The sequence below is a fragment of the Pristiophorus japonicus genome, unplaced genomic scaffold (genome assembly GCF_044704955.1).
Source record: "Pristiophorus japonicus isolate sPriJap1 unplaced genomic scaffold, sPriJap1.hap1 HAP1_SCAFFOLD_1445, whole genome shotgun sequence".
Lineage (NCBI taxonomy): Eukaryota > Metazoa > Chordata > Chondrichthyes > Pristiophoridae > Pristiophorus > Pristiophorus japonicus.
Genome location: NW_027251119.1, coordinates 5,801 through 22,895, shown reverse-complemented (window position 1 = coordinate 22,895; position 17,095 = coordinate 5,801). Strand labels below are relative to the sequence as shown.

General features: G+C 52.7%; 1 protein-coding gene across 1 annotated transcript in view; it reads right to left on the bottom strand.

Annotated features, from left to right (window-relative positions):
- Positions 1–15,829, bottom strand: part of LOC139242693 (uncharacterized) — a gene marked incomplete at both ends in the record, with an annotated part of 56,957 nt that extends 41,128 nt beyond the window's left edge. Inside the window, 5 exons of the mRNA XM_070870485.1 lie at positions 268–330; positions 4,497–4,538; positions 6,932–6,973; positions 12,474–12,521; positions 15,770–15,829. Coding sequence (XP_070726586.1) covers positions 268–330; positions 4,497–4,538; positions 6,932–6,973; positions 12,474–12,521; positions 15,770–15,829 — 255 coding nt within the window. The remainder of the gene's footprint in view (positions 1–267; positions 331–4,496; positions 4,539–6,931; positions 6,974–12,473; positions 12,522–15,769) is intronic.
- Between the last annotated feature and the right edge of the window lie 1,266 nt (positions 15,830–17,095).

Sequence of the window (17,095 nt, the reverse complement as noted above, 5' to 3'; positions counted from 1 at the left end):
ACTCCCCTATCACTGTTAATCCCACCCATTTAATCCTCACACAGCCCTTGTACACACTCCCCTATCACTGACTCTCCCCACCCATTTAATCCTCCCACTGCCCTTGTACACACTCCCCTATCACTGACTCTCTCCACCCATTTAATCCTCCCACAGCCCATGTACACACTCCCCTATCACTGACTCTCCCCACCCATTTAATCCTCCCACAGCCCATGTACACACTCCGCTATCACGAGACATTGAGAATGAGGTTTTCGGACTAACCTGCAGGTTTTGGTCCCTTCCCTCCATTGCCAATCGCTGCCATCGGTAATCCTCGGCCAGGTACTAGGAGACGGAAGGAAAAGCAAAGGTTGTGGGGAATTTGCAGGAACGGAAGAATTGTCAGGAATTGGGCCATCCGCAATCCTCGGACACTCCTCGCACACTGACCCTTGCTCAGCGCTATAGACTGTTTAATTTACATCTTAATATTATTGTTCATTCTTGGGATGTGGGCGATGTGGGCGTGCTAGCCCACATTTCTGAAACACTTTGCTGCGGTGCAGCCTGGAGATATCGCTCGGGTTAAACGTTGGAAGATTAACGTTTGGATTAAAACCGGATGATTGGGTCAAGACAGTCGGCTGGATGATATGGAGCCGTTTCCCCATCGAGATGTGTCGCGGGACATTTGTCCGTCTGTTAAGTGTTTGAGCGAACACTGTCGGAGCAGGCCGGGGAGCAGAAGGAGCAGTGTGGCGGTGTACCACTCCCTAGGGGGGCAGCACGAGCTGGAGCAAACGGCAGTGAAGAGTGACGTCACCAAGGTCCGGATTGGAGCGTGGGGCAGGTACAGCCGGAGCGGCGAGAGACCGTCGAGGGACGTGATCGGGGCCCAGGAGAGGTGAGAGTTCGGGGCCCAGAAGAGCCGAGGGGCCTAGGGGCAGCACGGGGCCCAGCAACACACTGTGCGATATGTGGGCGCACTGGGCCCGTGCAGCAGAGCTGGTCTCCAGTCGTCCTGGTTAACCCTTGCCCCTGGACCGAGACCCAGCTCTGTCAAGCCCCGTGTGGTGGCTGGTGTACAACGGCCACCCCACGTTAAAAAAACCCACCCGCAGCCATCTTCCTCCCCTGGAGTTCAGCACTGGAACATCGGGTCCTGCACTGAAACATCTGAGAACTCATGTGGAAGCAAGTTATCCTCGTTTGAGGAACTGCCTGTGATGATGAGCCGTGATTTCAGGACAATGCCATTTTGATTCTACATCGTCTGCGTGTTAATTCTCTAAATGTACTGTACAAAGTTCAAAGGCTTTTTTGGTGTAAAGGTTAGCATTTGACGCACACACATATTCAACACTAGCCACTTGGGAAGGTGTGTGCCTCACAGGTAAGAACATCAGAACATAAGAATTAGGAACAGGAGCAGGCCATCTAGCCCCTCGAGCCTGCTCCGCCATTCAACAAGATCATGGCTGATCTGGCCGTGGACTCAGCTCCACTTACCCGCCCGCTCCCCGTAACCCTTAATTCCCTTATTGGTTAAAAATCTATCTATCTGTGATTTGAATACATTCAATGAGCTAGCCTCAACTGCTTCCTTGGGCAGAGAATTCCACAGATTCACAACCCTCTGGGAGAAGAAATTCCTTCTCAACTCGGTTTTAAATTGGCTCCCCCGTATTTTGAGGCTGTGCCCCCTAGTTCTCGTCTCCCCGACCAGTGGAAACAACCTCTCTGCCTCTATCTTGTCTATCCCTTTCATTATTTTAAATGTTTCTATAAGATCACCCCTCATCCTTCTGAACTCCAACGAGTAAAGACCCAGTCTACTCAATCTATCATCATAAGGTAACCCCCTCATCTCCGGAATCAGCCGAGTGAATCGTCTCTGTACCCCCTCCAAAGCCAGTATTTCCTTCGTTAAGTAAGGTGACCAAAACTGCACGCAGTACTCCAGGTGTGGCCTCACCAATACCCTGTACAGTTGCAGCAGGACCTCCCTGCTTTTGTACTCCATCCCTCTCGCAATGAAGGCCAACATTCCATTCGCCTTCCTGGTTACCTGCTGCACCTGCAAACTAACTTTTTTTGGGGATTCATGCACAAGGAGGTCTAAAAGAGTTTCATGCACAAGGACCCCCCCAGGTCCCTCTGCACCGCAGCATGTTGTAATTTCTCCCCATTCAAATAATATTCCCTTTCACTGTTTTTGCCATTGGAAATCGGGGCAAGCAGAAAGTGTGAAGTGTGTGTGTGTCCCAGTAACTTTCATACTTGGTTTGTATAGTATGAATGTCTGAATAAAAGACATGATCCTGCCATTTACTGTCCCCCCCTAGTTGCCCTCTCTAAATGTGATGGTAGGGCTTCTTCGCCAAACGCAAGTGGTTTCGATGCCACTGAAAGGGGAGTCTGGGAATAGCTTGTGTGGCAGGAAAACCAAGGATAGCTTGGACAACAGCTCGAGTGGTAAAACAATAGACAAGGCGAAACAAGATAAAGCGAAATGTGATTAAGCTAAATGTGCTGAACCCCAGCTGCCAGTAGCAAATCAGTTGCATCAATGTGTATCATAGGTCAGACTAACTGTTGACCACAGTTGGTTATAAAGTGACTGTTACGTGCTATATAATGCTGACTGTATGATATAATGCTGATTGCATCCCCCGGGAGGACAGACGCACCAACGTCAGCGTCCTCGACCAGGCCCAACATCCCCAGCATCGAAGCACTGACCACACTCGACCAGCTCCGCTGGGCAGGGCCACATTGTCCGCATGGCCCCCAGACACGAGACTCCCCAAAGCGAGCGCTCTACTCGGAACTCGTACACGGCAAGCGAGCCCCAGGTGGGCAGAGGGAACGTTACAAGGGACCACCCTCAAAGTCTCCCTGATATAAAGTGCAACATCCCCCACCGACACCTGGGAGTCCCTGGCCCAAAGACCAGTCCGCCCTGAGTGGAGGAAGTGCATCCGGGAGGGCGCTGAGCACCTCGAGTCTCGTCGCCGAGAGCGTGCAGAGACCAAGCGCAGGCAGCGGAAGGAGGGTGCGGCAAACCAGTCCCACCCTCCCCTTCCCTCAACCACTGTCTGTCCCACCTGTGACAGGGACTGTGGCTCTCGCATTGACCTGTTCAGTCACCTGAGAACTCACTTCAGGAGTGGAAGCAAATCTTCCTCGATTCCGAGGGACTGCTTATGATGATGAATGCTGACTGCAATCGTTTACTGTCTAACTGTTATTGAAACGATGGCGAACATCTGGCAAGAAACAGGAATTAAGACTAATGGTGTAATCTAGAAAGTAGGCGGGGACATTGTACACTGTATCATTTATGAGTATCAATATCTTTAAATTTCTGTATCAATTTGGAGAGACTTGGCTAAGGACAGAAAGCAAGTCGTCACTCCATGTGTGCGATCAAAGACTCTTTGAACTCTCGATGTCAGACTTGTGTGGAGTATTTTGAAATATTCCACAACACCACTGGGCGGCTCGCTAGGCCACTTCAGAGCAGCAGTGTAGAGTCAGCTACTTTGAGAGTGAGACTGGAGTCACCTATAGGCCAGACCTGGCTAAAGATGGCAGGTTTCTTTCCTTAAACATAAGAAAACAAGAAATCGGAACAGGAGTAGGTCATTCGGCCCCTCGAGCCTGCTCCGCCATTCAATAAGATCATGGCTGATCTCCTTCAACTCCACCTTACCCAATGTCACCATATACCTTGATTCCCTTAGTTCCCAAACATTTGTCGACTTCTGTCTTCAATATACTCAACGACTGAGCATCCACAGCCCTCTTGAGTAAAGAGTTCCAAAGTGTGAAGAAATTTCTCCTCATCACAGTCCTAAATGGCCGACCCCTTATTCCGAGACTGTGAGCCCTGGTTCTACATTCTCCAGCCAGCGGAAACATTTTGTCAACATTAACCTGTCAAGCCCCTTAAGAATCCCTAGAGATAGAGAAGAGAGAGAGAATACCCACCCACAGCCCATGTACACACTCCCCTATCACTGACTCTCCCCACCCATTTAATCCTCCCACAGCCCATGTACACACTCCCCTATCACTGACTCTCCCCACCCATTTAATCCTCCCACAGCCCATGTACACACTCCCCTATCACAGCCTCTCACCACCCATTTAATCCTCCCACAGCCCATGTACACACTCCCCTATCACTGACTCTCCCCACCCATTTAATCCTCCCACAGTCCATGTACACACTCCCCTATCTCTGACTCTCCCCACCCATTTAATCCCCTCCCACAGCCCATGTACACACTCCCCTATCACTGTCTCTCCCCACCCATTTAATCCCCTCCCACAGCCCATGTACACACTCCCCTATCACTGACTCTCCCCACCCATTTAATCCTCCCACAGCCCATGTACACACTCCCCTATCACTGACTCTCCCCACCCATTTAATCCCCTCCCACACAGCCCTTTCAATCCCAACACAGAGGCAATGAAGTATGGAGCTTGAGTGACTCACTTACCAATCGCATAATCTGATGGAATACCGGCAGCACCACCATAACCTAGAATTCACAACACAACACATCATCAAATCAGGGACTCTCCCCACCCATTTATTGCCACAGCCCATGTACACTCTCCCTTATCCTGGGCTCTCCCCACCCATTCAATCTCCTAAGAACATAAGAGCATAAGAAATAGAAGCAGGAGTCGGCCATTCGGCCCCTCGAGCCTGCTCCGCCATTCAATAAGACCATGGCTGATCTGATCATGGACTCAGCTCCACTTCCCCGCCCGCTCCCCATAACCCCTTATTCCCTTATCAGTTAAGAAACTGTCTATCTCCACCTTAAATATATTCAATGACCCAGCCTCCACAGCTCTCTGGGGCAGCGAATTCCACAGATTTACAACCCTCTGAGAAGAAATTCCTCCTCATCCCAGTTTTAAATGGGCGGCCCCTTATTCTAAGATCATGCCCCCTAGTTCTAGTCTCCCCGTCAGTGGAAACATCCTCTCTGCATCCACCTTGTCAAGCCTCCTCATAATCTTATATGTTTCGATAAGATCACCTCTCATTCTTCTGAATTTCAATGAGTAGAGGCCCAACCTGCTCAACCTTTCCTCATAAGTCAACCCCCTCATCCCCGGAATCAACCGAGTGAACCTTCTCTGAACTGCCTCCAAAGCAAGTATATCCTTTCGTAAATATGGAAACCAAAACTGCACGCAGTATTCCAGGTGTGGCCTCACCAATACCCTGTACAGTTGTAGCAGGACTTCTCTGCTTTTATACTCTATCCCCTTTGCAATAAAGGCCAAGATACCATTGGCCTTCCTGATCACTTGCTGTACCTACATACTATCCTTTTGTGTTTCATGTACAAGTACCCCCAGGTCCCACTGTACTGCAGCACTTTGCAATCTTTCTCCATTTAAATATTAACTTGCTCTTTGATTTTTTCTGCCAAAGTGCATGACCTCACACTTTCCAACATTATACTCCATCTGCCAAATTCTTTCCCACACACTTAGCCTGTCTATGTCCTTTTACAGATTTTTTGTGTCCTCCTCACACATTGCTTTTCCTCCCATCTTTGTATCGTCAGCAAACTTGGCTACATTACACTCGGTCCCTTCATCCAGGTCGTTAATATAATTGTAAATAGTTGGGGTCCCAGCACTGATCCCTGTGGCACCCCACTAGTTACTGATTGCCAACCCGAGAATGAACCATTTATCCCGACTCACTGTTCTCTGTTCGTTAGCCAATCCTCTATCCATGCTAATATATTACCTCCAATCCAGTTAACTTTTATTTTGTGCAGTAACCTTTTATGTGGCACCTTATCAAATGCCTTCTGGAAATCCAAATACACCACATCCACTGGTTCCCCCTTTATCCACCCTGTTAGTTACTTTCTCAAAGAATTCCAGCAAATTTGTCACACATGACTTCCCCTTCATAAATCCATGCTGACTCTGCCTGACTGAATTATGCTTTTCCAAATGTCCTGCTACTGCTTCTTTAATAATGGACTCCAACATTTTCCCAACCACAGATGTTAGACTAACTGGTCTATAGTTTCCTGCTTTTTGTCTGCCTCCTTTTTTAAACGGGGGCATTACATTTTCAGTTTTCCAATCTGCTGGGACCTCCCCAGAATCCAGGGAATTTTGGTAAATTACAACCAATGCATCCACTATCCCTGCCGCTACTTCTCTTAAAACCCTAGGATGCAAGCCATCAGGTCCAGGGGATTTATCTGCCTTTAGTCCCATTATCTTACTGAGTACCACCTCCTTAATGGTTGTGATTGTGTTAAGTTCCTCCCCCGCTATAGCCCCTTGACTATCCACTGTTGGGATACTGTTAGTGTCCTCTCCCGTAAAGCCTGATACAAAATATTTGTTTAGAGTTTCTGCAACCTCCATGTTCCCCATTACTAATTCCCCGGTCTCTAAGGGACCAACATTTACTTGAGCCACTCTTTTCCTTTTTATATACCTGTAGGAACTCTTGCTATCTGTTTTTATATTTTGTGCTAGTTTACTTTCATAGTCTATCTTCCCTTTCTTAATAATTTTTTAGTCGTTCTTTGATGGCTTTTAAAAGCTTCCCAATCTTCTGTCCTCCCACTAGTTTTGGCCACTTTGTACGCCCTTGTTTTTAATCAGATACCGTCCTTTATTTCTTTAGTTAGCTACGATGACAATCCTTTCTTTTACACCCTTTCCTCCTCACTTGAATATATTTTTCTTGAGAGTTATGAAATATCTCCTTAAATGTCTGCCACTGCTCCTCATTAGTCCGACACTTTAATCTATTTTCCCAGTCCACTTTAGCCAACTCTGCCTTCATACCTCCTTAATGTCCTCCCACACAGCCCATTCAATCCTAACACAGAGGCCATAAAGTAAGGGTCTTGAGTTCAGGGACAAGTGACTCACTTACCATTCCCATAAACAGGCTGAAAACCGGCAGCACCACCATAACCTGGAATTCACAACACAACACGTCAGCAAATCAAGGAATCTCCCCACCCATTTAATCCACCCACAGCCCATGTACACACTCCCCTATCACTGACTCTCCCCACCCATTTAATCATCCCACAGCCCATGTACACACTCCCCTATCACTGACTCTCCCCACCCATTTAATCCTCCCACAGCCCATGTACACACTCCCCTATCACTGACTATCCCCACCCATTTAATCCTCCCACAGCCCATGTACTCACTCCCCTATCACTGACTCTCCCCACCCATTTAATCTCCGCCCACAGCCCATGTACACACTCCCCTATCACTGACTCTCCCCATGCATTTAATCCTCCCACAGCCCATGTACACACTCCCCTATCACTGACTCTCCCCACCCATTTAATCCCCCCACAGCCCATGTACACACTCCCCTATCACTGACTCTCCCCACCCATTTAATCCTCCCACAGCCCATGTACACACTCCCCTATCACTGACTCTCCCCACCCATTTAATCCTTCCACAGCCCATGTACACACTCCCCTATCACTGACTCTCTCCACCCATTTAATCCCCTCCCACAGCCCACGTGCACACTCCCCTATCACTGACTCTCCCCACCCATTTAATCCTCCCACAGCCCATGTACACACTCCCCTATCACTGACTGTCCCCACCCATTTAATCCTCCCACAGCCGATGTACACACTCCCCTATCACTGACTCTCCCCACCCATTTAATCCACCCACAGCCCATGTACACACTCCCATATCACTGACTCTCCCCACCCATTTAATCCTCCCACAGCCCATGTACACACTCCCCTATCACTGACTCTCCCCACCCATTTAATCATCCCACAGCCCATGTACACACTCCCCTATCACTGACTCTCCCCACCCATTTAATCCTCCCACAGCCCATGTACACACTCCCCTATCACTGACTCTCCCCACCCATTTAATCCTCCCACAGCCCATGTACACACTCCCCTATCACTGACTCTCCCCACCCATTTAATCCTCCCACAGCCCATGTACACACTCCCCTATCACTGACACTCCCCACCCATTTAATCCTCCCACAGCCCATGTACACACTCCACTATCACTGACTCTCCCCACCCATTTAATCCCCTCCCACAGACCAGGTACACTCTCCCCTATCACTGACTCTCCCCACCCATTTAATCCTCCCACAGCCCATGTACACACTCCCCATCACTGACTCTCCCCACCCATTTAATCCTCCCACAGCCCATGTACACACTCCCCTATCACTGACTCTCCCCATGCATTTAATCCTCCCACAGCCCTTGTACACACTCCCCTATCACTGACTCTCCCCACCCATTTAATCCTCAGACAGGCCATGTACACACGCCCCTATCACTGACCCTCCCCACCCATATAATCCTCCCACAGCCCATGTACACTCTCCCCTGTCACTGACTCTCCCCACCCATTTAATCCTTCCACAGCCCATGTACACACTCCCCTATCACTGACTCTCTCCACCCATTTAATCCCCTCCCACAGCCCATGTACACTCTCCCCTATCACTGACTCTCCCCACCCATTTAATCCCCTCCCACAGCCCATGTGCACACTCCCCTATCACTGACTCTCCCCACCCATTTAATCCTCCCACAGCCCATGTACACACTCCCCTATCACTGACTCTCCCCACCCATTTAATCCTCAGACAGCCCATGTACACACGCCCCTATCACTGACTCTCCCCACCCATTTAATCCTCCCACAGCCCATGTACACTCTCCGCTGTCACTGACTCTCCCCACCCATTTAATCCTTCCACAGCCCATGTACACACTCCCCTATCACTGACTCTCTCAACCCATTTAATCCCCTCCCACAGCCCATGTACACTCTCCCCTATCACTGACTCTCCCCACCCATTTAATCCTTCCACAGCCCATGTACACACTCCCCTATCACTGACTCTCCCCACCCATTTAATCCCCTCCCACAGCCCATGTGCACACTCCCCTATCACTGACTCTCCCCACCCATTTAATCCCCTCCCACAGCCCATGTACACTCTCCCCTATCACTGACTCTCCCCACCCATTTAATCCTCCCACAGCCCATGTACACACTCCCCTATCACTGACTCTCCCCACCCATTTAATCCTCCCACAGCCCATGTACACACTCCCCTATCACTGACTCTCCCCACCCATTTAATCCTCCCACAGCCCATGTACACACTCCCCTATCACTGACTCTCCCCACCCATTCAATCCCCCCACAGCCCATGTGCACACTCTCCTATCACTGACTCTCCCCACCCATTAATCCTCCCACAGCCCATGTACACACTCCCGTATCACTGACTCTCCCCACCCATTTAATCCTCCCACAGCCCATGTACACACTCCCCTATCACTGACTCTCCCCACCCATTTAATCCTCCCACAGCCCATGTACACACTCCCCTATCACTGACTCTCCCCACCCATTCAATCCCCCCACAGCCCATGTACACACTCCCCTATCACTGTCTCTCCCCATCCATTTAATCCTCCCACAGCCCATGTACACACTCCCCTATCACTGACTCTCCCCACCCATTTAATCCTCACACAGCCCATGTACACACTCCCCTATCACTGTCTCTCCCCACCCATTTAATCCTCCCACAGCCCATGTACACACTCCCCTATCACTGACTCTCCCCACCCATTTAATCCCCTCCCACAGCCCATGTACACACTCCCCTATCACTGACTCACCCCACCCATTTAATCCTCCCACAGCCCATGTCCACACTCCCCTATCACTGACTCTCCCCACCCATTTAATCCTCCCACAGCCCATGTACACACTCCCCTATCACTGTCTCTCCCCACCCATTTAATCCCCTCCCACAGCCCATGTACACACTCCCCTATCACTGACTCTCCCCACCCATTTAATCCCCTCCCACAGCCCATGTACACACTCCCCTATCACTGACTCACCCCACCCATTTAATCCTCCCACAGCCCATGTACACACTCCCCTATCACTGACTCTCCCCACCCATTTAATCCTCACACAGCCCATGTACACACTCCCCTATCACTGACTCTCCCCACCCATTTAATCCTCCCACAGCCCATGTACACACTCCCCTATCACTGTCTCTCCCCACCCATTTAATCCTCCCACAGCCCATGTACACACTCCCCTATCACTGACTCTCCCCACCCATTTAATCCCCTCCCACAGCCCATGTACACACTCCCCTATCACTGACTCTCCCCACCCATTTAATCCTCCCACAGCCCATGTACACACTCCCCTATCACTGACTCTCCCCACCCATTTAATCCTCACACAGCCCATGTACACACTCCCATATCACTGACTCTCCCCACCCATTTAATCCTCCCACAGCCCATGTACACACGCCCCTATCACTGTCTCTCCCCACCCACTTAATCCTCCCACAGCCCATGTACACACTCCCCTATCACTGACTCTCCCCACCCATTTAATCCTCCCACAGCCCATGTACACACTCCCCTATCACTGACTCTCCCCACCCATTTAATCCTCCCACAGCCCATGTACACACTCCCCTATCACTGACTCTCCCCACCCATTCAATCCTCACACAGCCCATGTACACACTCCCCTATCACTGACTCTCCCCACCCATCGAATCCCCTCCCACAGCCCATGTACACACTCCCCTATCACTGACTCTCCCCACCCATGGAATCCCCTCCCACAGCCCATGTACACACTCCCCTATCACTGACTCTCCCCACCCATTTAATCCTCCCACAGCCCATGTACACACTCCCCTATCACTGACTCTCCCCACCCATTTAATCCTCCCACAGCCCATGTACACACTCCCCTATCACTGACTCTCCCCACCCATTTAATCCTCCCACAGCCCATGTGCACACTCCCCTATCACTGACTCTCCCCACCCATTTAATCCCCTCCCCCAGCCCATGTACACACTCCCCTATTACTGACTCTCCCCACCCATTTAATCCTCCCACAGCCCATGTACACACTCCCCTATCACTGACTCTCCCCACCCATTTAATCCTCCCACAGCCCATGTACACACTCCCCTATCACTGTCTCTCCCCACCCATTTCATTTCTCACAGCCCATGTACACACTCCCCTATCACTGACTCTCCCCACCCATTTAATCCTCCCACAGCCCATGTACACACTCCCCTATCACTGACTCTCCCCACCCATCCTACCACAGCCCATGTACACACTCCCCTATCACTGAGTCTCCCCACCCATTTAATCCTCCCACAGCCCATGTACACACTCCCCTATCACTGACACTCCCCACCCATTTAATCCTCCCACAGCCCATGTACACACTCCCCTATCACTGACTCTCCCCACCCATTTAATCCTCCCACAGCCCATGTACACACTCCCCTATCACTGACTCTCCCCACCCATTTAATCCTCCCACAGCCCATGTACACACTCCCCTATCACTGACTCTCCCCACCCATTTAATCCTCCCACAGCCCATGTACACACTCCCCTATCACTGACTCTCCCCACCCATTTAATCCTCCCACAGCCCATGTACACACTCCCCTATCACTGACTCTCCCCACCCATTTAATCCTCCCACAGCCCATGTACACACTCCCCTATCACTGACTCTCCCCACCCATTTAATCCTCCCACAGCCCATGTACACACTCCCCTATCACTGACTCTCCCCACCCATTTAATCCTCCCACAGCCCATGTACACACTCCCCTATCACTGACTCTCCCCACCCATTTAATCCTCACACAGCCCATGTACACACTCCCCTATCACTGACTCTCCCCACCCATTTAATCCTCCCACAACCCATGTACACACTCCCCTATCACTGACTCTCCCCACCCATTTAATCCTCCCACAGCCCATGTACACACTCCCCTATCACTGACTCTCCCCACCCATTTAATCCTCCCACAGCCCATGGACACACTCCCCTATCACTGACTCTCCCCACCCATTTAATCCTCACACAGCCCATGTACACACTCCCCTATCACTGACTCTCCCCACCCATTTAATCCTCCCACAGCCCATGTACACACTCCCCTATCACTGACTCTCCCCACCCATGGAATCCCCTCCCACAGCCCATGTACACACTCCCCTATCACTGACTCTCCCCACCCATTTAATCCTCCCACAGCCCATGTACACACTCCCCTATCACTGACTCTCCCCACCCATGGAATCCCCTCCCACAGCCCATGTACACACTCCCCTATCACTGACTCTCCCCACCCATTTAATCCTCCCACAGCCCATGTACACACTCCCCTATCACTGACTCCCCCCACCCATGGAATCCCCTCCCACATCCCATGTACACACTCCCCTATCACTGACTCCCCCCACCCATGGAATCCCCTCCCACATCCCATGCTTGCACTGTGCTTTCCCCTGTCGCGCTGCTCCCTGAGGTATGTTGAGGGTGTGAGATTGTGAGGGCAGTCCACATACCTTTCTCTCCCAATGGGGCTGCTCCTGCTCCAGGTTGCATTCCTGCACCTGTGGAGACAAGGATGCAGTGAGCATCTCCTTGAACTATTGAGTGACTCAGATGAGAAAGACAGACTTGCATTTATATAGCGCCTTTCACGACCACCGGACGTCTCAATGCGCTTTACAGCCAATGAAGTACTTTTGAAGTGTGGTCACTGTTGTAATGTGGGAATCGCGGCGGCCAATTTGCGCACAGCAAGCTCCCACACACAGCACTGTGATAATGATCCAGATCATCTGTTTTTTTCCCGATGTAGTTTGAGGGATAAATATTGGTCCCAGAACACCGGGGATGACTCCCTGCTCTTCTTCGAAGTAGTGGCGTGGGGTCAACTACGTCCACTTGAGAGGGCAGACGGGACCTCGGTTTAATGTCTCATCCGAAAGACAGCAACTCCGACAGTGCGGCGCTCCCTCAGTACTGCCCCTCCGACAGTGCAGCACTCCCTCAGTACTGCCCCTCCGACAATGCAGCACTCCCTCAGTACTGCCACTCCGACAGTGCAGCACTCCCTCAGTACTCCCCCTCCGACAGTGCAGCACTCCCTCAGTACTGCCTCTCCGACAGTGCGGCACTCCCTCAGTACTGCCCCTCCGACAGTGCGGCTCTCCCTCAGTACTCCCCCTCCGACAGTGCAGAGCTCCATCAGTACTGCCCCTCCGACAGTGCGGCGCACCCTCAGTACTGGCCCTCCGACAGTGCGGCGCTCCCTCAGTACTGCCTCTCCGACAGTGCGGCACTCCCTCAGTACTGTCCCTCCGACAGTGCGGCACTCCCTCAGTACAGCCTCTCCGACAGTGCGGCACTCCCTCAGTACTGCCCCTCCGACAGTGCGGCTCTCCCTCAGTACTCCCCCTCCGACAGTGCAGAGCTCCATCAGTACTGCCCCTCCGACAGTGCGGCACACCCTCAGTACTGGCCCTCTGACAGTGCGGCGCTCCCTCAGTACTGCCTCTCCGACAGTGCGGCACTCCCTCAGTACTGCCCACCCGACAGTGCGGCACTCCCTCAGTACAGCCCCTCCGACAGTGCGGCACTGCCCCTCCGACAGTGCGGCACTCCCTCAGTACTGGCCCTCCGACAGTGCGGCACTCCCTCAGTACTGACCCTCCGACAGTGCGGCGCTCCCTCAGTACTGCCCCTCCGACAGTGCGGCAGTCCCTCAGCACTGGCCCTCCGACAGTGCGGCACTCCCTCAGTACTGGCCCTCCGACAGTGCGGCACTCCCTCAGTACTGCCCCTCCGACAGTGCGGCACTCCCTCAGTACTGCCCCTCCGACAGTGCGGCACTCCCTCAGTACTGCACTGGAGTGTCAGCCTAGATGTCTTCATGCTCAAATGAGGTGTGACTTGAACCCACAACCTTCTGACTCAGGTGCGAGAGAGCTACCCACTGAGCCACAGCTGACATCGTGAGACGAGATTGAATGAGATTAATGAGATTAGAAGGTCAGCCTAGATTTTTTGATGCTCAAGTTCCTGGAGAGGAACCTGAACTCACAACCTCAATGGCCGACCCCTTATCCTGAGACTGTGACCCCTGGTTCTAGACTCCCCAGCCCGGGGGGGAAACATTCTCCCTGCATCTACCCTATCAAACCCTGTAAGAATTTTGTATGTTTCAATGAGATCCCCTCTCATTCTCCTAAAACTCCTCAGAATATAAACCCAGTCAAGTGATCAGGATATTGCAAGGGGGATGGAGTATAAAAGCAGAGAAGTCCTGCTACAACTGTACAAGGTATTGGTGAGGCCACACCTGGAGTACTGCGTACAGTTCTGGTCTCCGTATTTAAGGAAGGATATACTTGCATTGGAGGCTGTTCAGAGAAGGTTCACTCGGTTGATTCCGGAGATGAGGGGGTTGACTTATGAGGAAAGGTTGAGTAGGTTGGGCCTATACACATTGAAGTTCAGAAGAATGAGAGGTGATCTTATCGAAACGTATAAGATTGTGAGGGGGCTCGACAAGGTGGATGCAGAGAGGATATTTCCACTTGTAGGGGAAACTAAAACTAGGGGACATAGTCTCAGAATAAGGGGCCGCCCATTTAAACCTGAGATGAAGAGGAATTTCTTCTCTCAGAGGGTTGTAAATCTGTGGAATTCTCTGCCCCAGAGAGCTGTGGAGGCTGGGTCATTGAATATATTTAAGGCGGAGATAGACAGATTTTTGAGCGATAAGGGAGTGAAGGGTTACGGGGAGCGGGCGGGGAAGTGGAGCTGAGTCCATGATCAGATCAGCCATGGTCTTATTGAATGGCGGAGCAGGCTCGAGGGGCCGAATGGCCGACTCCTGCTCCTGTTTCTGATGTTCTTATGTGAAAGTGAGACCACAGTACAATTGAAACCTTCGAAACTCAGATCTCCAAAGGCAGAGGGCTGTTAAAAAAATTAATTCATTGCGTTGTTGGCAAGGCCCAGCATTTATTGCCCGTCCCTAATTGCCCCTCGCGAAGGTGGAGGTGAGCTGCCTTCTTGAACCGCTGCGGTCCGTGTGGTGAAGGTGCTCCCACAGTGCTGTCAGGGAGGGAGTTCCAGGATTGTGACCCAGCGACGATGGAGGAACGGCCGAGATATTTCCACGTCGGGACGCTGTGTGACTGGGAGGGGAACGTGGAGGTGGTGGTGTTCCCATGAGCCTGCTGCCCTTGTCCTTCTAGACGGTAGAGGTCGTGGGTTTGGGAGGTTCTGCCGAAGAAGCCTTGGCGAGTTGCTGCAGTGCATCTTGTAGATGGTGCACACTGCAGCCAGGGGGCGCCGGTGGTGGAGGGAGTGAGTGCTGAAGGTGATGGGTCGCGTGTCGATCGCACGGCCTGCTTGGTCCTGGATGGTATCGAGCTTCTTGAGTGTTTGTTGGAGCTGCGCTCATCCAGGCAAGCGGAGAGTGTTCCATCACACTCCTGACTTGTGCCTTGTAGAAAGTTGTACCAAGCGCTACGATATAAAGTTAGCACTGTGTGGGAGCACCTTCACCACACGGACTGCAGCGGTTCAAGAAGGCGGCTCACCACCACCTTCTCGGGGGGGGCAGTAAATGTCGGCCTTGCCAGCGATGCCCACATCCCATGAATTAATAATACAACACAAAACATGCTGAGGTGTGAAGAGGTCAAGCAGCCATCTCGCGCCCGTTGCCAGGGTAACCACACTGAAACCCGTCCCGTTCCTTGCCAACACTGGGACGGCAGTGGTTGGTCCGCGCGCCATTATCCAAGGGTTCGCGGGCACCTAAAGCATCTCTGCAGCTTACCTCGCATCATCGAGGGGAGGTACATACGTCCCAGGGCTCCATTGGCGCGGGGTGGCACTCCTGTGGGCGAAAGGCGAGACAAGTCAGTTCATTGGGATTCACGTTCAGACTCGATGCAATCTCGCCGAGATCCTTTGTCACTGTCTGTACCACCACTGCCCTCTCCCACTGCCCAGTGCCCCGTCTCAGTGCCCACTGCCCTCTCCCACTGCCCTCTCCCACTGCCCAGTGCCCTCTCTCACTGCCCAGTGCCCTCTCCCACTGCCCAGTGCCCTCTCTCACTGCCCAGTGCCCTGTCTCACTGCCCAGTGCCGTCTCCCACTGCCCAGTGCCCTCTCTCACTGCCCAGTGCCCTGTCTCACGGCCCAGTGCCCTCTCTCACGGCCCAGTGCCCTGTCTCACTGCCCAGTGCCTCGTCTCACTGCCCAGTGCCCTCTCTCACTGCCCAGTGCCCTGTCTCACGGCCCAGTGCCCTCTCTCACGGCCCAGTGCCCTGTCTCACTGCCCAGTGCCCTGTCTCAGTGCCCAGTGCCCTGTCTCACTGCCCAGTGCTCTGTCTCACTGCCCAGTGCCCTGTCTCACTGCCCAGTGCCCTGTCTCACTGCCCAGTGCCCTCTCTCACTGCCCAGTGCCCTCTCTCACTGCCCAGTGCCCTGTCTCACTGCCCAGTGCCCTCTCCCACTGCCCAGTGCCCTGTCTCACTGCCCAGTGCCCTGTCTCACTGCCCAGTGCCCTCTCTCACTGCCCAGTGCCCTGTCTCACTGCCCAGTGCCCTCTCCCACTGCCCAGTGCCCTGTCTCACTGCCCAGTGCCCTGTCTCACTGCCCAGTGCCCTCTCTCACTGCCAGTGCCTTGTCTCACTGCCAGTGCCCTCTCTCAGTGCCCAGTGCCCTCTCCCACTGCCCAGTGCCCCGCCTCAGTGCCCAGTGCCCGCTCCCACTGCCCAGTGCCCTCTCTCACTGCCCAGTGCCCTGTCTCACGGCCCAGTGCCTTGTCTCACGGCCCAGTGCCCTGTCTCACTGCCCAGTGCCCTGTCTCACTGCCCAGTGCCCTGTCTCACTGCCCAGTGCCCTGTCTCACTGCCCAGTGCCTTGTCTCACTGCCCAGTGCCCTGTCTCACTGCCCAGTGCCCTCTCCCACTGCCCAGTGTCCTCTCTCACTGCCCAGTGCCCTGTCTCACTGCCCAGTGCCTTGTCTCACTGCCCAGTGCCCTCTCCCACTGCCCAGTGCCCTGTCTCACTGCCCAGTGCCCTGTCTCACTGCCCAGTGCCCTCTCCCACTGCCCAGTGCCTTGTCTCACTGCCCAGTGCCCTGTCTCACTGCCCA